We start from the raw sequence: 21,876 nt of genomic DNA, 5'->3' as shown, positions 1-21,876 counted from the left end.
TATTGTTTCCATAAGAGTGCCCTAAGCAACAGTGTCATCATTGCCTTAATTGAGAGGTAAGGTTCTGATGTACCAGGAGCCTTCTGCAGCAATGCAAAGGGCATTCAGGGAGATCACAAACTGTTAACACAAATGAGAATTACAGTCATGTGCCAGAGCAAGTGTCACAGTCTTCGAAACGCAGTCAACACGGAACAACGGTAAAACTAGGGATACCGAGGCAGCCACTACAGAGAATCCTTAAGGAGCTGGATGTTTTTTGATATATCATTCAAGTGGATCAATGTTTAACAGCAACGGATTATTCTGCACAGTGGAAATGATACTGTGCACATGTGCTGGCTAAACATCTATAAAGATCCATTCTTCCTCTATGATATCTGTTCTCGGACAGAGCACATTTCTATCTAAGTGGCCATCTAAACAGACAAACCTACAGGTTTCTTAGTGCTGTGAAGAGAAACCTCTGTACAGTGCTGCATAGTGTGTGGTCTCCAGCTATGGCATAATTGGACCCTACTTCATTGAAGAGAGTGGTGTAACTGTGACCGTGAATAGCGGATGCTACATCGAGAATGTTTAGTTCCATTCACCTAGGATTTGAATAGGACGTGTTGTGCAAAATACCATTCCCGCCCATTTTTCCGAATGTATATTTTTTTTTTTAAGTTTTATGAGAGTATGTTTTTATGAAATTTATCGTTTTTACTTTCTTAATACCAAGTGTAGCCTTAAGTAACGTAGAGAATCATGATTGATAATCATTGATATGTGTCAAGAATCATTTCACCGTTGCTAAGTAATAGTTGCCAGAATATTAATTAAAATTCATGGAGAATATGCAAGATGAACCCAAGACAATTTCATCGGGGCAAGGAAAATTAAATTAGTAAAGGAATATTAGTAAAGGAACATCGAAACTACTCCTAAATGGATATAATTACTACAAGAGTAAATCTGGTCCACAGGGTAAAATATATTGGGAGTGTAAAAAACTTAGAACAAAAGAATGTTCAGCATGAGCTATTACAACTATGGATGATCAAAATATAACTGTTGAAAAGGGGGACGATCGATCATCTCACTCCCATCCACCAAATAGAAAAGAAACAGAGGCAGAGAATGTAAGACAAAATTTAAAACATATTGCCCAAGAACAACTAGAGCTTCAACTGGCTCATATACTGTGAAATGAATTGCAGAGGGTACCCTCAGGTATTTTAAGCTTTTTACTTGAATGAGAAAATTTTAAAAAATCCATTAGAAGGAAAATATTACATGATCAACCAGTCAATCCTGCATCACTTCAGGAGTTATTCCGGATTCCAGACAGATACACTAAAACTCTTCAGGGTGAAAAGTTTCTTCTGTATGATTCCTATACTGATGAAGAAAGTCATGAAAACAGGATTATTGTCTTTGGAACTAAAGAAAATCTACAGATTTTAATGAGCAGTCAAGAGTGGTTTCTTGATCAAAATCTGTCCCAGTATTTTTGTGCAAATGTTTACTGTTCTGGGAGTACTAAGAAGGCCTGGAGTAAATCCAAAAGATGGCTATAATGTACTATGTATTCCATTGATTTATGCCTTATTAGCAAATAAAGAACAAAATTGTTACACTAAGATTTTGCATAGTATTTTGTCTTCAGCCCATGATTTCGCAATTGATGGTATGCAGCAAACTCGAATAATGTGCGACTTCGAACTGGCCATCATAAATAGCATAAGTGCTGTATTCTCAAATTCAACAGTATCTTGGTGTCTTTTTCGCTTCTTTGTACAGAAGGATTCAGGGTTAGGGGATACAAAAACTGTATAACAATCCTCAATATTATTGACTAAAGGACGAATTACATATGCTACTGGCCTTAGCATTTGTCCCTGTTGATGACGTTGTTGATGCCTTCAAGAAATTGAGAGAAGAGTTCTGAGATGATATCTTAACAATTTTTGATTACTTCAATTTGAATTATATATCTGGCCGAGGAGCACAGGAAAGGAGTTCCACACCCCCCTCGTTATCCATATACTCTGTGGAACCAATATGAGTCCACTATTCATAATCAACAATGGACAAACAACCTGAGTGAAGGGTTTCATAACCACTTCTAGCAAGTAGTAGGAAAGCACCACCCCAGTTTGTATTCAGCTATAACAGTTACAAAAAGAACAAGCTGACTCTTGAAACAATGATATGCGAGTTCAGAATGGATAGAATAGTAAAGGCAGCACCAAAAAGAAGTGGGCGGTTGTTCAGAAGAGGATTAAAGCCATTGTCCTATCATATCAAAGGTACAAAGATGAGGGTCAACGACTTGACTACCTCCGGCATATTGGATACAATTTCACTTTTTAGTGAGTCAATAAATTTGTGTATCCTGTCTAAGTTTATTTTATTAAAAAGCTTATCTATTTTAGCATATTTTTGATTCTGTTATTTGGAATTGAACATTCGGAAAAATGGTCAGGAATCGCAAAAAACATTCCATTTCATGCACAGGTATTCCAACAGGATGGGGCAACCCATCATACATCACGTGGTTCTATTTATCAGAACAATTAACCAGGAAACTCATTTCAAGGCTCACAGAATTCCAGTACCCTTCACGTTCTCCTGATCTCACATCACTTGGTGCCTTAATTTGGGATATGTTGAAGGAATGGCCTAACCTGCCTTCAAACCTTGATGAACTGTGGCATAAAATTACAAGATATGTCCAACAGATGTCCCAACCCTTACTCGCCAAGATTACAAAGAGCCTTTGCATGTGCTAAGAAACCTGTCTTGAAAGACAAGGTGTCCAATTTCAAGCACGTAATCTACTGTCATTAATGCTTTATTTGACCAAAATTCCACTAATGGAAGTGCATATCATCATTCTTTGTTAATAAACCTGTTTACTCCATAACATATATATATGGCTGTATTATTCAGTACTTTTTTTTTTTTTGCACCATACTGTATTTTATTTATCAATCTTGTTGTAAGTTTTTCCGCTTGGTTATAATATAAATTAAAGATACCAAGAAATTATATTTTTGGTTTAATCCTTTATCCAAGTATAAGCAAACAAGTTTATGCCTGAACTATTTTCAGGATTGGGGCAACTTGTATAAAGAAGCTAATGATATCACATCACTTGCCTTAGTATCCCATAATGCAAAGCATATCCTCTTGTGGACATGTATAATGTTATGCATTATGGGAAGGGTCACTACCCAGACTGGTTTATTGAGTTCTCATCAGTGGGAGCCAGACCCAGAGGTGATACCAAAGTTGAAGAAATGTAGAAGTCATATTTTCATATACAACTAGCCAAAAGGTGTCACACCTTATTGTTAAAATACTCTGGACTAGAGACAGTTGTTGTAAGTTTTTCCACTTTTTATTTATGTATTTTTTTTTTCACACAGTTGCAAAACCCTGCTCTAGATACCAAATATGGACTTTTCAAGCCACTTCGGGCTTTTGATAAATGGAATACTAGACAATGAAAGTCATTTCCCATCTAAAACCATCACAAACATCCATGCCTATGATGGGATTCAAACTTGCATCCTGTTGGTTAAACAGAAGATATGTTACTATTCAGCCAACCAGACTGAGAAACCAACCAGTTTAATATTCACGTAACAATTCATCCTGTCCAGAAAATCATTACTTTTCTTTCTTCACATAGAGCTTCGTCAATTAAGCTTTTTAGGCATTTACCATATTCCTTGCTCTTGTGAGCTATCTTATTTTGGACATTCCAGAAAACTTTCCTCTGTTTACCATGAGGAACATCAAAACAACGAATCTGAATATCTGACCTTGCAGAACATGTCATCTGGGATCATTTGGAAAAACACAAAAATTCTGCATAAGACAAGATTCCTTATGGAAAGGCGTTATAAAGAAAATCATAAAACATTGGTACAGCATCCTCACATGAAGAGATCTGACAGCCCTATGTGCTTATTTCCCTTATACTACTTCTAATCTTTTCTAATTTTTTTTTTAACTCAAGAAATTTATTGACCATTTGTTACCTTATAGGTGTTGAAGTGTTTTTTGCTGCATCTTTTTCTGTTGAGTTATATGGTATGTTGATCCCTTTTTTTTTTACTGATAATGCCTGTAATAGTTAGGTGAAATTCCATTAATAAAGATTTAATTTTATGTTAAATCCTCATTTTTATTCAGTATATTCCCATTTTACTTTATTTTCCTCAACTATCTTTATCAGTTTCTCATGCTCATAGCTTAACAACTCGTAGGAAAATGAATGACTACTATTTGGGTTTTTATTGGTCAAATTTATTTTAAAACTAAGTTATACCAACTAGTTTTGCCAACTGTAGCTGTTGGCTTCATCAGAGTAAAAGATGTATAAAAAATAAGAACACTTAAACACTAAAAACTGTTTACACTAAAACATAAAATGAACTGAATACAATTGCATATTTATAAAAGCAGAAGATCGCGTACATCACACGCATAGCGCGTGTATGATCTACTAGTTGTTATGTAGGACTGTTCTGTAGTTGGCAGCAAAATTTAATTCTAGCATGTTGAAAGATCTAATGAAGGTCTTCCAGATCTCGGGCAAAATCAATCCTTGGTTTCTATTAAGGTTTTATTCTGAACGGACGACTGTTGTGGTTTCTTTTATAATTCAGGAGCAGAAGTCCTTCTCTAAGTAGGGCACTGAGCTTTTATCCCATTCTATCATATGGTTAGTCCTAGCAAAATGAAAGGCTAACCCTGATTTGTCTTCTCTATTATTATTGATGTCTCCTATGTGTTCCTTCTTCCTGATTTCAAAACCTCTTGAAGTCTGGCCAATTTAGTTCAAGCCGCACGAGCAGGGGATGTTTTAAACTCCGGCATAATTTAAAAAATGGATGACTGTCTTTCGGAGATCATAAAAATTAGCAAATAGTCTGTGCAGGTTTAAAAGCCACTTGTATTCCATGCGGCTTGAGGAGTCTGGCAATCTTAATGGAAACTATCCCCACAAACGGAATCGCTATGGTAGAATTATAATGTATATCTTTAGGTTGTCTTTGTGTGGAGGGGGGTGTCACAGAAAAGAATCTTGTGGATCAATTTTCTAGGATGTAGAAAATTACCATTTCTGGACATTTTAATCAAGAAACGAATAGATGGTCATATCAGCCTTACAGTTTATTGTAAACCCACCAATACAGGTGGATTTACAAAGTATCTACAGGTAGATACTTTGCACTTCACTTCTTCACACCATATTTCTCAGAAACTTAGCATTGTACACATGCTAAAAAATAGAGCCTCTCTCATTACGACAGATGATACAGATTTGATATCAGGAACAGATGAACTGTCCCTGATATCAAATAACCTTATAAAGAATGGTTATCCTAGAAAATTGATCCACAAGATTCTTTACTGTGACTCCGTCCCACAAAAAAAACCTGAAGATATGCATTATAATTCTACCATAGCGATTCCGTCTGTGGGGACAATTTCCAATAAGATTGCCAGACTCCTCAAGCCTCATGGAATATGGGGTGGCTTTTAAACCTGCACAGACCATTTGCCAATTTTTACGATCTCCGAAAGACAGTCATCCATTTTTTAAATATGCCGGAGTTTACAACATCCCCTGCTCATGCAGCTTGAACTACATTGGCCAGACTTCAAGAAGTTTTGAAATCAGGAAGAAGGAACACATAGGACACATCAATAATAATAGAGAAGACAAATCGGGTTAGCCTTTCATTTTTTCTAGGGCTAACCATATGATAGAATGGGATAAAAGCTCAATGCCCTACTTAGAGGACTTAAGCTCCGGAATTATAAAAGAAGCCACAATGGTTCTCCGTTCAGAAAAAAACCTGAATAGAAACCGAGGGTTGATTTTGCCTGAGATCTGGAAGACCCGCATTAGATCTTTTAACATGCCAGAATTAAATTTTGCTGCCAACTACAGAACATCCCTACATAACAACTAGTAGATCATACACATGCTATGCGTGTGACGTACGAGCTCTTCTGCTTTTATAAAAATGCAATTGTATTCGGTTTTCATTTTATGGTTTTAGTGTAAACAGTTTTTAGCATTTAAGTGTTCTTATTTTTTAAACATCTTTTACCCTGATGAAGCCAACAGCCACAGTTGGCGAAACTAGTTGGTATAACTTAGTTTTAAAATAAATTTGACCAAAGAAAACCCAAATAGTAGTCTTTCATTTTCCTATAGTTCTTGTGGTCAAAAATAACCGTTTTTTCATCATTAACAACTCTTATTTTCCTCACAACATTTTCACTCCCATAAACTAAGTCTCTCCAAAGAAACATCTAATTCCATATCCATTCAAGTGTCATTCAATCCATCCATACTAGATGCTGTTCCTCTAATAACCTACAATTACCATTTGCTATCACAGTCCTTCTCACCTCATTTCTGTCAGACTGTGACAATGGGAACACATTGTCTCATCTCTCTCTCAATTTTTCTTTCTGAATTTCCTGTATAAATCAACAGAACCATTCAAAGATTTATGTATATCTGTAGCAGCTTCTCATGTTATTTTCAGTATATCATATTTCTGTACTAAATTTTGTTTCTAAACTGGCCAAACATAAGGCTCTGTACTTTCAGATATTTGCATAAAACTGCCAAGACAAAATGCATGTCACCTTATTGTTTCATCATAACAGACAGATGCTGTCCAAATAACTACTATCTTGTGGAAGTTGTTGAAATATGCACAGACATGTTCTGTATTATCATAACAACATGCATACAATTCGCATTAAAATGTACATCCAGTCTGGAAAAAGAAATGAGAAAGCATAGAATATTTTGAAAGATTTTATATCCTTAAAAAAATATTTAATATAGTTTATTTCATTAGAAACATTTAAAATTCACTTACTTTAATAAGCAGTTCATACCGAGGTATCCTTTGAACTGGCATTATAAGCAAAGCATCCAGAGTCAATTTTCCTTTGTGCTCTCGTGACATGTGCTGAACAAAACAAGGATACACCTTCACGCAGTTATAAAAACATCCATATAAAACTTCAAATCAAATTTAAAATTTATTGTTCTCTTATTAAATTTTAATAATATTTTAAATAGTCAATCCTGCTAAACTCAGTTCAAAAAGACATTGTCAATTGGTTAGATACTGGAAAGAATGAAATCATTAATTTTTTTTTTTCACTGTATCCGAGACTGTTTGAGACAACCGTCTATAATCTTTGTGATATTCTGTTCAATAACTTGTCACAACTACCTAGATGATCTCAATAAAATTATACTGCATTCAATATATCACTGAATTCATGCACTGCAAGTGAAAGGATGACCAAAGCCTCAGATGAATGCTTTACCTCATTCCCTCCCCCCCATATTGCTGAAAAAAAACTTTGGTGATGTCTTTTAGGGATGTATTTATGCAAAGGTTAATGAGTAAAACCAGCAGTTTGTATTATTCTGACAAGCAAATGATATTATTATTACTATTAACACCAGACCTCCATGGAGTCAAAAGACTCACTGCAGGAGGCAAACATTGTTACACACACACACACACACAAAAAGCCCATCAAGCCATGCTTTAAACTCAATCAATGTATCTGCATTCACCACAATGTCAGGGAATGTATTCCACTCACCAACCACTCTCCATGCAAAAAATTTGTTCCTTATGCTGCTATTCACACCTTCCTTATACAGCTTGCAATGTTGATTATTACCCTTTTTTTTTAAAAAAAATCAGATGATAACATATATAACTGAAAACCTGTTTCTAAACATTTCAGCAAATCAAACTGACATGAGGAGAACAATACACAGGCATATAAACATATGCATGCAGTTAGAGTACGATAAGAAATATTAATGCAAATAAGAAGCAATGTGCCTGCAATATTCCTCCACTCTCCTCCAAAATCATTAAAACGAGGGCCACTGTTAACCAACGCCATTTTACAGTCCATCTTGAAACTCACTGAACTCCTCTTTCATTCCATCTACTTCTGTCCTTTGGAACAGTCTACCCTGCTCTGCCTTCTCCAAAGATTACAACCCTCAGTATTCAAGCAATTATTATCATTACATTCTTTACTGGCAGTATTGCTTCTTTGAGAGTACTCTTCAGATTTCCTGTCATATTTCTATCAAATATGAGAGCAAATGGCATGACTAAAAAATAACTATTTCCCTAAAAAGAAAACAGTACTAATAGTTTTATATAGAAAACCATTAATTCCCTCATTAAAAAAATATAAAAAATGATTGCACTTGAAGGAAAAAATAGCCAATACGAGGATGGTCTGAAAAGTTCTCGGCCTCGACCATAGATGGCAACACTTTCGGCAAAAAAAAATTTTTTTTTTCCATGTTGGTACATCTGTCATAAGCATCCAAGTGGAACTGCAAGTCATGCTATGAAGTAGTTTGTTTTATACAGCTGTCTGATATCAAAGTGTTGTCTATATCCCTTGAAATGGATAAAATTGATTATTTTGCAGTTATAAAATTCTTTGTAAAAGAAGGTTTAACGCCAAAAGAAATTCATTCAAAGTTCATAAAAGTTTATGGCCACTCTTCTCCTTCGTTTTCGACAATTAACAAATGGGTTGCCGAGTTTAAACCTAGCCATACCAGTTGAAGATGATCCACGTAAAGGCCGTCCAAAAAGTGTAACAACACCAGAAATCATTGATCAAGTGCACGATATGGTATTGGATGACCAGCTAGTCAAAGTGCATGAAATTGCTGAGACTATAGGCATATCAAAAGAACGTGTAGAATATATTTTGCATGAAGAATTGTAAATGAAAAAGCTGTGTGCAAGATGGGTGCTGCACCTGCTCACAGCTGATGAAAAAGGCACACGCATGAAAATCTCTGAACAGTGCTTGGAGCATTTTAACATGAATAAAACTGATTTTGTGCATCGATTTATTACTATGGATGAGACTTAGATTCACCGTTACACATCAGAATCCAAACAGCAGTCAAAACAGTGGACAGAAGCTGGTTGTTCAGCGCCAAAGAAGACAAAGTCGGTTCCATCAGCAGGAAAGATCATGGCATCGGTGTTTTGGGATGCTAAAGGCATTTTGTTTATTAATTATCTTGAAAAGGGTAAAACAATAAATGGGGAATATTATTCTGATCTTTTAACCAGACTAGACGAAAAACTTCGTCAGAAAAGACCCGCTTTGCAGAAGAAGAAAAAAAATCTTTTTTCATCAGGACAGTGCACCTGCCCACAAAGGTGTTTTGGCAATGGGAAAACGAAGGAATCTGCACTATGAATTGCAGAACATCCACCCTATTCCCCAGATTTGGCTCCCTCTGACTTCTATCTCTTCCCAAAACTAAAACTCTTCCTCGCTGTTCACGTTTTTCTTCGAATCAAAAGGTGATTGCAGCTGTTGAGGGGAATTTTGTAGATTTTACTGAGAACCACTACAAGGACAGGATAATGGTGCTGGAGCATTGCTGGAATAAATGTATTAGTCTTAAGGGAGATTATGTTGAATAATAAAAATGATTTTGAAATTATAAATGCGTTTTTCCATTGTTAGACCAAGAACTTTTCAGACCACCCTCATATCTTTCAACCAAAGCAAAGCCACGGCATGTTTTGGTGTTCTGCATGATAGATAGAGTGAATCTATTTTATCGAACATATACACATGAGAGGTTTCATAACCAATAACAAATTAGTGCTGTGTGTATAGGTGGGAATTAAAGGGAAGAAATATATTAATATCTAGTTTGGAAATTATCCAATTTGGCAAAATTGGTAAGCAGGAACACTTGCTGATTTTTCCAAAGTCTCTGTGGTGGAAACAGATCACACAAGAAGGCAGGGCTGGCTGCTGGATGGTAGAAGCTGGTTTGATGGCTTAGCAGTTGAACTATAAGTGGATATTGGGCAGCTACTGCTCATGTTACTGTAGGCTTAACAGAAAGGGAACAATGACAAATACCAGTACAGTGCAATCTTACCTATGGAAAAGCATGTAGAAAATATAAAGCAGAAAGAAATCATTTATGAGACAGTGCTTGGAGTGAGTCTGTGAGAGGGAGGAATTATCAATCAGCTGAAATGCCATCTTTTGGACAGCTTGAGGCATTTTTAAAAGAATTGTGCTGCACCACTCAAAATATGAAAATACTCTTCTAAACTCAGTTGTTACAAGTTTTTCTGCTTGGTTATTATTATTATTATTATTACATAGCACCTCCAAGGAGTCCAAGGACTCATCGAGGGAGGGCACCTACTCAACAGCTCTCCATCTCCACCACTCAGATACGTTCATCATCTACACCCACGCCATCTACCGTCGACAACCACCACTAGTATTTTTCACAGACATCCATGCCCACGGTGGGATTCGAACCTGCAGTCTTTTGGTGGGGAAAGCAGATACATTAACCACTCGGCCAACAAGGCTGGCAAGATTTTTTTATTCTTATTGCAATGTCTTCGTTGGTACCACCTTCTGTGTTGACAGTTGCTCCGAGGTAATTAAAAGTGTTTGTCACTTTATTTCCATTCTTTTGGGTCATTCTTTTTACTGTTGATTTTTAATATTTTGGTTTACTTCTCATTGATGTGTAAGCCTATTTGTTTAACAGTTCCCTCTGACTTTGCTGTCTTAATTTTCATGTCTTCAAATCTAGATGATAGTGGTACATTGTTGTCAGCATAATCCAAATCTTCTAATGTGGTGTCAATGTTCCATCTTATCCCAGTTTTCAGGTTTTTCAGGGTATGCCACATTATCCAATCTATGACAATGATGAAAAGTGTTCCAGACATGACACAGCCTTGCTTAACACCAATTTTGATGTAAAATCTTTCCGAGGAGCTGTTCCATTAAATAGCATTTGTCCTTTACTTCCATGATATAAATCTTTTATAATATTTATTATTTTGCCAGGAAATCCATAAATTTTCATGATTTTCCATAGACATTCTCTGTCTATGCTGTCGAAAGCTTTGGCAAAATCCACATTTATATTATAAATTTATATAACTTAATTTATCCTATAAATTAAGATACAGAAATTATATTCTTGGTTTAATCCTTTATCCAAGTGTAAGCAAACAAAGTTTGTTCTTGAAGTATTTTCAGGACTGGGGCAACTCGTATATTGAAGCTAATGACTTCACATCACTTGCCATAAAGTATCCCATAATGCAAAGCACATATTCCTTACGGACATGCTACATTATGGGAAGGGTCACTACTCAGACTGGTTTCGACTTTCAGGTCTCATCAGTGGGAGCCAGACCCAGAAGTGATACTAAGGTTGCAGTATTAACCTTGATTGATCTTGGTTGAACATTGATTGATAAGCTTGATCTATCCATATTGCTGGATAGATGTCAGATGAGGATGGCTTGTTAAGGCAATACAAGATGGGTGTTAATTCTGAAGCACTAGATCATACTACAACTGGAGAGAGATACAATCCAGAACAGAGAATTTATTAGTATCAAGTCTATTATTTTTCTGATGTCCTCTGTTGAAACATCAGATAAAGCATAATGAGAATGGTATCTGGAATAGCAGGGGGGTGGGAGGAGATTTGCATTGGTCATTTAAACAAGAGTTGGTGGACAAGACTGATGCTGAAAAGTCTGCCTCATCATTTTGAGATATTACCACTGTTCCATCAGGATGTGAGAGATGATTTGTTTGTTTGTTGTATTGTAGGTACAAGAATGGCAGTGGCCATACTGCACTAGTAAATAATCATAGCAGTATACAAATTAAAAATAGTAAAAATGGCATAAAAAGATATAGATAAGAATGTATATAAATGTAGTTCTAAAAAGAAAAAGAAAGGTGTACAAAAACAAGTATAATAAACAGGGATAAAACGCAGGTGTAAAATGAAAAAAGAGTGTAAAAAAGTTCATAAAATGTAAACAAAAACAACTTATAAAAAGGTATATACAAGAAACATATGTGTAAATAAAAATGATGTAAAGAGTCTATTAATTTTTCATAAAAATTTAAAACCAAAAGAAACATTTGTCGACTGTGATAAAATTAGCCTGAGCATGGCTCAGCCAGATTGTGCATACAGCTATTACTTCTTTCACGAAATAGGGGCAATCAATTAAAAATATGACTGATGGTTATGCCAGCATTACAGGAGTCACACCTAACCATGCCATCAATGTTTTGCTTTGCGTTCAGAATAATCTTTTACATCATTCTATTGATGATAATATGGGCTCTCAAGAAACCCTTGGTTGGGGCTTGTTGAGGTCCCCTGATAAACAAAAGGATGAAGAAGTATTCATTTCAAGGAGAAGTTCGGTGCAGAGCTCCCACCCACTATGAAGTCACACACACACATGGATGACTACTCTCCAGCAAACACTGGCTGTGCTTGCGTGGGAGTGAAACACCAGGGTTATCCTAAATGTTATACGGGCAGAACTACAGTCTGGGATCTCGATGAGAAATATGTTACAAGAACATATGCAACCGTGTCCAGGACAGCTGACGTGTTGAGAGTTGCAGCACTGGATCTCGATGAGAAATATGCTGCGAGGACTCTCAACACACTTCAGCTTAACATCAATGTCACTCAAAAATAGATGGAAGAGCTTAAGAACATTTTATACAAAAATAACATCCACACTGCATGTTTACAAGACTAAAGAAAGATTACAAGATTAACGAAACTAAATCAAAATCTGAAGCTTCAAATTAAAGGATGTTCAGCACTAAGGAAAGACAGACTAGATCGTTCTGGCAGAGGTCTAGCTATACTCTTATGGATTAAACACATTAAATATAAAGATCATATCAACTACATGCAGCAATATAAAGAGTAATACAGAGGCTCAGGCAATTAAGATATTTCTATTGTAATAAACTCATTACCACAATAGTCAATGCATATCATCCAGATAACACAGATATAAACACAGAACTACCAAACAATGTCAGATACAAAGATCCTTTTAGCAGATCTATGTGCCAAAAGCTTAACTTGGGGCTCCCCACAACTAGATCAAAAAGGAGCACAAATACAGGAAATAACTGGTGACCTCGAGATCATGAACAACAAGCAAAATAGATATCTAATTCAATAATAAAATTAGACTGGGATATATTGGCCGAAGAAATAAATAATACATTTAGCCGACTAGTTTCATCTAGGCTGGTGAGAATGCCCTTTCTCTGAGATTGAGATGTTTTTCAGCTTTTCAATGAAATGTTGTATATTTTTTTATATATGTGTCAGAATTACAAATATGTGCTTCCAGGAGATGGGCAAGGTTGTAATAAGTAGGTTGGAGAGTTTATTCCATCCACTATTTCAGTTTTGTGAACTTTAGGAGAACCATATAGTCGTCGTGTCAGTGGATGAAATGACTTTAATTTCTAAATTAAAGACTTAATTCTGTATGTTAGTCAAGTAAATAATAGTTTAATATCCGACATGCTTCACTAATATCTGTCAGCATTTTCAAAGATACACGTCGGATATTAAACTATTATTTACTTGACTAACATACAGAATTAAGTCTTTAATTTATTAATACTAGTGGTCAAGGAAAAAGGTCATAATATGAATAGAATCGGCTTTAATTTCTGTTTTAGGTCTGTTGGCCAACTGCCAAGTGTCCAGATGTGATGTCCTTGTTCACCAACGTCCCAGTGGATGAAATCATCAACATTTTGGACAACCTATATCCTCAAGATATTTTCTTCAAATGGAATGGAACGATATACAAACAATTAGCCGGTCTTGCTGTGGGTAGCCCTCTATCCCCCCCCCCCCTTGTGCAGACCTATTTATGGAGAAACTAGAAAAAGACGTTCCTTCACAACCCAAAACCAGTGGTTTGGTGGAGATATGTCAACGACTTTTTCATCATATGGAGAAACACAGAAGTAGCATTTTTGGATTTCTTAACTACGATAAACTCTTTCTAGCAAAAAATAAAGTTCACCTTAGAAATTGAGAGAGATAGAAAATTAACATTTTTAGACACCTTAATTACAAAACAAGTGGATGGACATATTAACCTAACGGTTTACCACAAACTGACTCACACTGGCCAGTATCTACACTTTTCTTCTTCACACCATATATCTCAAAAGTTGAGTATCATACATATGCTCAAAAACAGAGCTGCTCGCATCATAACAGAAGAGAAAACTCTCAAGGATGAATTAACTCACATATCAGAAACTCTGAAAGATAACAGCTATCCAAAAAATTTAATTCAAAAGATACTTTTCTCCAACCCATCCCAACAGCAACCCAAAGAAACACAATACAAATCTTCTACTGCCATTCCTTATGCTGGGATAGTTTCACAGAAGATTGCAACACTTCTTAAACTATATGAAATAAGAGTAACTTTCAAACGAATTAAGACAGTCTGCAATTTGTTAAGATCACCAAAGTATAACAATGCTTTCTTCAAACATCCAGGCGTTTACAACATCCCTTGTTTCATGTGATTTAAATTATGTAAGACAAATTAAGTTAAGGGAATAATAAATCCCTCATTATTTTAATTTTAAAGCCGGATACGAAACTCGGAGATCGAAATCTAAAGAGTTTCATGTCGAAGAACTATCGGCGAGTCCAAGCATAAGTCAACACTTGGGTAGTACAACACTAGGGTAACTCAGAGCAAAAGTGGAGAAAGCTCCCATCACTATCCTTAATATTTTCTCATAATGTAAAACGCAGCTCCTAGGAGATGTATTACTGTTTTAAATTATGAGGAGAGGTCACTACCCAGACCGGTTTCGACCTTTATTGAGGTCTCATCAGTGAGTAGGTAGACCTGCATAATAAAATACCAAGGTTTAAGTGAAACGAACTTACATGCCCCTCTTGGCTCTTTATGTAGGACAAACTTCAGGAAGTTGGGAAATAAGAAAAAAAGAACACATCGGAGACGTTAATAATAACAGAAAAGATAATTCCGGGTTAGCCCTTCATTTCTCAAATACCAATCAGAACATTAAATGGGACAAAAGTTCTATGCCATATTTAGAGGAACACTTTCGTAACCGAAACTTCAAAAAGCTACTGTGGTGATCCATTCAAAAGGCAGCCTCAATAGGAACCAAGGGATAATCCTTACTGACATATGGAACACCCACTTAAGATTACTTAGCACACCAGAATTCAACTTTGCTGCAAATTACAGAATGCACTTGCATAACAATGTCTGACATCACACACACACACACTCCATGCATTTGATGTAATGCATCTTTTGTATTTGTATAATGTTTAGTACTTGTTTTCGTTTCTTTCTTGACCTGTTTTAAGCTATTTTTTATCACCTTATGTATGCCCAGATGAAGCCAACAGTCAAGTTGGCAAAACTAGTCATCTAAATGTGTTATTAAATTCTTTGGCCAACATATCCTAGTCTAATTTTATTATTGAATTAAAGTCTGTGGTCGAAAAAATAGAATTATCAAAATGCATATCTGTCAAAAACAATGGTTACAGAATCAACATTAGACATCATAGCAGTAGATTATCAAACTGCAAATCTTACCCAGTGGAAAATACTAAACAATGCCTTCAGTGATCATAAGCCTATTATCACAACCATTCATTTGCAGTTAGACCAAAAAAACCCAGACAAAGAGATCTTGGAGCTTCAGAAAAGCAAACTGGCATAAATACATATAACTATTAGAAACATACTGCACTGGCACACCCACTAATAAAGAACTTGATCAGCAACTACTAGAATTAACTAACAACATACAGAGACCTGCAAAAAATTCAATTCCCAGAGGACTTAGGAAAAACAATTGGGTTCCATTTTGGAAAGATCATAATACCAATGCTATGATCACTGAAAGAGTTATTATCAATGAACAGTTAAAACAAAATAATACAGAAAAAAAACAGAAAGTTAATAGAATTAACTCAAAAAATTGAAGATGAAATTTCAAACTGCAAACAACGAAAGTAGGAAGAATTCTGCAATAGACTAGATCCAAGAAAAGACTCACAACACTGGAATATCATCAGATTATTAAATAATGCAACACTTCCAGATACTGATCACTCTTCAAACACAATCTCCTCAGGAATTAATACAGTGACAACAAACAAACAAACAGATGGCAAATATACTAGCCAAACATTACTCTAAAGTAAGCAAATTGCAATACAACAAAGAAAACAAAATATCCAAGAAAATTGCAAAACATCTGCTAATACAATCCAGAACCTATCCTTCTGACTGAATTAGAAACACAATTAGTCAAAGTGATCCTGACAAATCACCTGGAATTGAACTTATCTTTGGACATATGACTAAAAACATGGGAAAAAAATAGCCAAAAACTGCCTTCTGAAGATATTTAACACTTCCTGGAATACAAGTAAACTGCCAAACAGCTGGAAAACATCATTCATTATACCCATACTAAAACCTAACAAAAACCCTAGTGACTGTAAAAGCTACAGACCAATAGCTTTGACTAGTACTCTCTGTAAACTAAACGAAAGAATAATATATGCTAGACTTGTGAATTGGCTCTTAGAAAATAACAAGATCAACTTCTACCAAACTGCATACAGGGCTGAGCCATGCAGTTGTGCAGACTGTGTGCTGCACAAGGGCGCTTGAAGATAGGGACGCCATTTCATGACTGGAAATAAAAAAAAATATATACATCTATATATATATATATATATATATATATATATATATATATATATATATATATATATATATAGATGTATATATACATTTTATTATTCTTGAATTATATCGTACTATATACAGGGTGTTCGGGATAAATTTGACATATTTATAATTAATTATATTTTTCCGTAAGTTACATGTATTAACACACACTTCTCTTCATTTAAAAGTTTGGACCCTTCTTCATTCATATACAAGATGTCAGAAAGGATGGATAGCTGGAACCCACCTGAATCATGGAAGAGAATAACTTGTATCATGATGATTCGTGCCCGCCATCAAAATAAGGATATTACGACTGCTGCCCAATGCTCCCTGAATACAGTAAAAACAATCAGGCATGAACTAGAGACTTGCAATGGTGACTACGAGGATGTAGCAAGAAGAAAGATCCCTAGCAGACGATCTGATTGCGTTCGTACAGCAGAATTCCTCGCAAATCTGCAGGAACAGGTGTTGAAGAACCCTGGCATTGGAATTCGGGCTTTGTTCGTGGAGTTGCTAACTGTAGTCAAGCCCTGGATAACAAGGGTAGCCAATGGTAGGCCGTATGTATGGCAGCAGGATTCGGCCCCTTGCCACACCTCTGGGAAAAGTCAAAAATGGTTGTCTGAAAATTTCTACGACTTCACCAGTCCAAATGTTTGGCCTCCAAACTCCCCAGACCTTAACCCCATGGATTATTTTGTATGGGGCGCAGTTGAAAAAGACACCAATCGCACTTCCAGTAATACAAAAGCCCAGTTAATGGATAAAATTAAAACAGTTTTTGCGGCCCTTCCCAGGGAGACTGTAGCATCAGCTTGTTCGAGGTTCCGAAGCAGAATTGAAGCTGTGATCGATGCTAATGGTGGTTATTTTGAGTAAATCTTGTTGATAGTATTGTAATTAACTCTGCCTGTAATGTTTTTTTGTCAATTCATTAAATTTAATAGATACAAAGAAGATTTTCTTTTTCCTTACGAAACTGTCAAATTTATCCCGAACACCCTGTAAATATCACAATTACAAATTATAGTTAATGCAATAAAAATGAAATTTTAAATCAGTCAAATTATTATGAATTCTAAATAATCTAACAACATTTTTAATTTAATACATCACCAGTTTTTTATAATTTGTTTGAAGTGAAATGTTATCAATATTACCACAGATTTTATTCCACAGAGTAAGCATCGACTCAGCGAAAATTGTATAAATATTCTCAATTGTTTATTATATTTTTAGTGGAAATTGTTACTTTTAGACAGCCTATGAATTCATACCGTCAACAGGGTTCAGCATAGAGGCAGCCTGCCTAACGGCGCTCATTCAGCCGTATTACGGCAACATGATATTTACACAAATACAGCGTTTAGTTTAGCAAATAAAAAAGGCGACAGTTCCCATTGACATTTAAATATGTGCTTATTATATTTTATTAATAAAAAAATTACAGTCATACATACTAAAACTAAACATTTTAGAACCCACTTATTAGATACTTAAGGAAACAACCCATAAAGTATCATACGATAACTTTTATAGTCTATATATATATATATATATTAAATTATATTATGCATGAATTCTCTTTCATCAATTTGCTACTCAAATTGCGAATCACTATCGCCTCCGACTTTCATATTTTACTCCATGTAGTAAACAATACGCCCTCCACAACAGCAATTATACTGCAAAAACACGAAAAGCAATTAGTTTTATCATGTCACTGAATAAGGTTCACAGACATTTGCAGAATAGTGCAATTAGAGACAACTGGGAATATATAAACACTAATTAATAATCACATTTCCCCTCCAACAGAAACTGCTGTACAGACTGGAGCAAAACCACGTTGCAGATGCAACATGTGGTTTTGCTTGACACTATCCCCGTCATGAACGTGGTTAAAACTAAGAACTATATAGTGAATGCATTTCAGATATTATGGAAATCAGTTTAAGAGAATTAGCATTTCAATTCAATTGTCAGCTTGTTTTGTTTGGGTCACACGATCTTTTGTTAATATCGCACCAATCATATGCACTTCTTAATAGTTGCTTTTTCTCTACTGGCGTACAATTGCGCATATCTTTCATTTCTCATTAGTAATTTGTCAAAGATTGTTCATTACATATCTCAAGTCTTAAATTACTAATAATTTTTGCTTGATATAATGGGAAAGAAGATGACTATTTGGGTAGATAACTTTAATTGCCACAAAATGAAATCGCTCTCGCAGACAGAAAAAGTAATGGAGAATAGAAGCTTCTTGGTAAGTCATACCCATTTTCAATTTTTTTTTTCCTGAAAACTTTAGTTTCTGAAAATCCCTGCATATATCTCGCACCACGACTTTTTAGCTTTAATTTTGGGGAAAAAAATTGCAAGTTATAGTCAAGTAAATATGGTAATTTTTTTAGCTTTCAAATTCTTAAGTATGGATCATTGGTTAAAGACTGGATTTATAAAATGCACAAAAGAGAGCAATATTGCAGATATAGAAATATGCAATTTCACTTGTCTCATTGATGATAATTTATTTATATATAGTAAAAATGTATAGAATCTTTATAAATTTTGTTCTATTAAAAATAAATCATATTTTTTTGTTTAAATATAGATCTAAATTCAAATAAAACAGACATTTACAATGAAATATATTTTTATTTATTATTATTATAATTATAATTTTTAACTTATTTTTGTGAATTTGGATTATTATTTACATAAAGTACGTCTATTATATTTTTGCTAAGTTTGAAAATCAGTTTCATTGTTTCATTTTAGTTAATTATCTTATTTTGAAAACAAAAGAATTTTATCTTATGTTGGGTAGACATCTAGAAAATAAATAATTTTCAATAAGAGTTTTATTTATATATTTGTTCTTCTTCTGGTTACTAATTTCTTTAATAAATAATTTTAATATTCCAGAAATTTCTTAATTATTAAACAATTACCAGAATGTTAAAAATATTAAATAAATATCACTGAGAAATCAATCAGTACCTAATATCTCTACATGTTAATTTAAAAAAAAAAATACCTAAAATGTAAGCATATTTATTATTCAAAACATATGAAAAATCAAATTCTGTAGTACAAAAAATAGTCAGTTTTGGGCCATTCACCTTAAACATAATAGGGGTTAAAAAATAAGTTTAAGGGAAAATTTCAGCAATTATTATTTAATTTGGTGGACAACTTTTAATGCTGTTCTTATTTTAAAGTCTAACCAAGTGTGTTAACCGCCAGATGTTGGAAAAAAAAGCCAAAGAAGTTATCTGGTGCAAAAAACAGGAAAAGACAATTGTAATAATTACAACTGGAACATAAATTGGCTGGATTGCTGAATAAATTTTTAACTTCAGGATCACATAAAAAAAGAAGAACAGAAACTTCTGACGAAGCAAGTACTCCATGTAGCTCTACTACAGAAAAAGAGAGGACACAAGATAACTATGAAGAAACAAATGTTACATGAGAAAATTAAACTGGCCTGATTGTACTGTCTACAGAAGTTGCAGCAGAAGAAATATTGGATTCCGATTCAGCAAAACACAAAACTTCAAATTTTACTTTAAATTTTAATGTTAATGATACGGGTACTTGGCTGAATTATATAACTACCAAAGTTAGAGATTGTTTAGTTGAGCAATGCCCTCGTCAAGTAGTTAATAAAGAATTTCCCAAAGATGAATCTGGCCACAAGTTTTCCGATTCATACTATTATCAAACTTTAGCAAATGGAGAAAAACTTTTACGAAGATATTTAGTTTAATCAGAATCGCGAAATTCGGTTTACTATTATTATTGCAAAATATTTGTTAGACAAAATTCACAACTTGCTAACGAATACGGTTGTAACGATTGGCAACATGTGAGTCATATACTAAAAACGCATGAGACAAGTTCCCCGCCCATTAAAAACTGTTCATAATACAGCGAACTTAAAATGTCGTTGATTAAGAAATGCATTATTGATTACACACAACAAAGATTATATGAAACTGAGAAAAAATATTGGCAATCTGTTTTAGAACAGTTAATCTACATAATACAATATTTATCAAGACAGTGTATAGCTTTTAGAGATTCTTCACAAAAACATTTTGAAAATGATAACAGCAATTTTTGAAAGTCAGTAGAAACTGTCGCTAAATTTGATTCGATAATGGCAGAACACTTGCATCGCATCCAAACATCACAAAAAAGGAACATTGCTCATTATTTAGGTGATAAAATACAAAATGAAATCATCCATATAATTTCTGAAGCTATAAAACAAAAAAGTTCAGAAATGGTTATTATTCATTAATTCTTGACACTACTCCAGATATAAGCCACACAGAACAATTATCTATTGTTATTAGATTTGTTAATCAAAATAAAGATAGAAATATAGCAGAAATTCATGAATATTTTTGGGTTTTCAATCTGCAGAAGATACAAGGACTGGGCAAGGACTATTTCAATTTATAAAAAATTATTGGATATTAACATTTCTGATTTACGCGGCCAAGCTTATGTTATCTGTTCAAATATGCGAGGTAAACATAATGGACTGCAGAAAAAAATCCTTGAAATAAATTCAAGATTTTTTTTATTCCGTGTGCTGCTCATTCATTAAATTTGATAGTTAATGATGCAGCTAAGATATCTGTGAAACTGTAAATTTTTTATGCTAATACAGGAATTATATAATTATTTTTCAATATCTGTGAAGCATTTGGCTATATTAAAAAAAACATATTCGTGTTTTAAATTTGAAATCACTTTCTGCTATTATTGTGTGGGAAAGTAGAGTAAAAGCAATAAAGCCACTTAAAAATAATATCAAGGAAATTAATCAGGCTGTTTTTTATATTATGGAAGATGAAACTAAAGATATCGATTCTAGAGTTCAGGCAGACATCTTAATTTCAAAGATTTATTCATTTAAATTTATTTGCTCTGTTCATGTTTGGTACGAAATCTTAAGTCTCGTAAATGTTGCAAGCAAAATAATGCAGAATCCGACATTTGATATAAGAAAAATTACAGAAAATCTTGATTATGTTATACAAGAATTAAATACTCACCGAACAGACCAATATTTTGAAAATATTATTAGAACTGCAAAAGAAGTAGCAAACGATCTTAATATTGATCCTATTTTTCCAGACAT

The 21,876-nt window shown here is 34.3% G+C and overlaps 1 protein-coding gene across 4 annotated transcripts in view; it reads right to left on the bottom strand.

Moving 5' to 3' along the window:
- The window catches only part of LOC150104769 (rho guanine nucleotide exchange factor 17-like), a 678,990-nt gene that overhangs the window by 319,033 nt on the left and 338,081 nt on the right, over nucleotides 1-21,876 (bottom strand). For all 4 annotated transcript variants that reach the window (XR_016548547.1, XR_016548548.1, XM_090395338.1 and 1 more), the window contains one exon: nucleotides 6,906-6,998. Coding sequence is in view for 2 of the 4 variants with exons in the window: in XM_090395338.1 (XP_090251464.1) it covers nucleotides 6,906-6,998 (93 nt within the window). In the remaining 2 variants the exon portion in view is untranslated. The remainder of the gene's footprint in view (nucleotides 1-6,905; nucleotides 6,999-21,876) is intronic.

Source organism: Typopeltis vanoorti, chromosome 7, assembly GCF_054136105.1.
Source record: "Typopeltis vanoorti isolate ZY-2024b chromosome 7, IOZ_Tvanoo_1.0, whole genome shotgun sequence".
Taxonomy (NCBI): Eukaryota; Metazoa; Arthropoda; class Arachnida; order Uropygi; family Thelyphonidae; genus Typopeltis; species Typopeltis vanoorti.
This window is presented reverse-complemented; position numbering and strand designations above follow the sequence as displayed.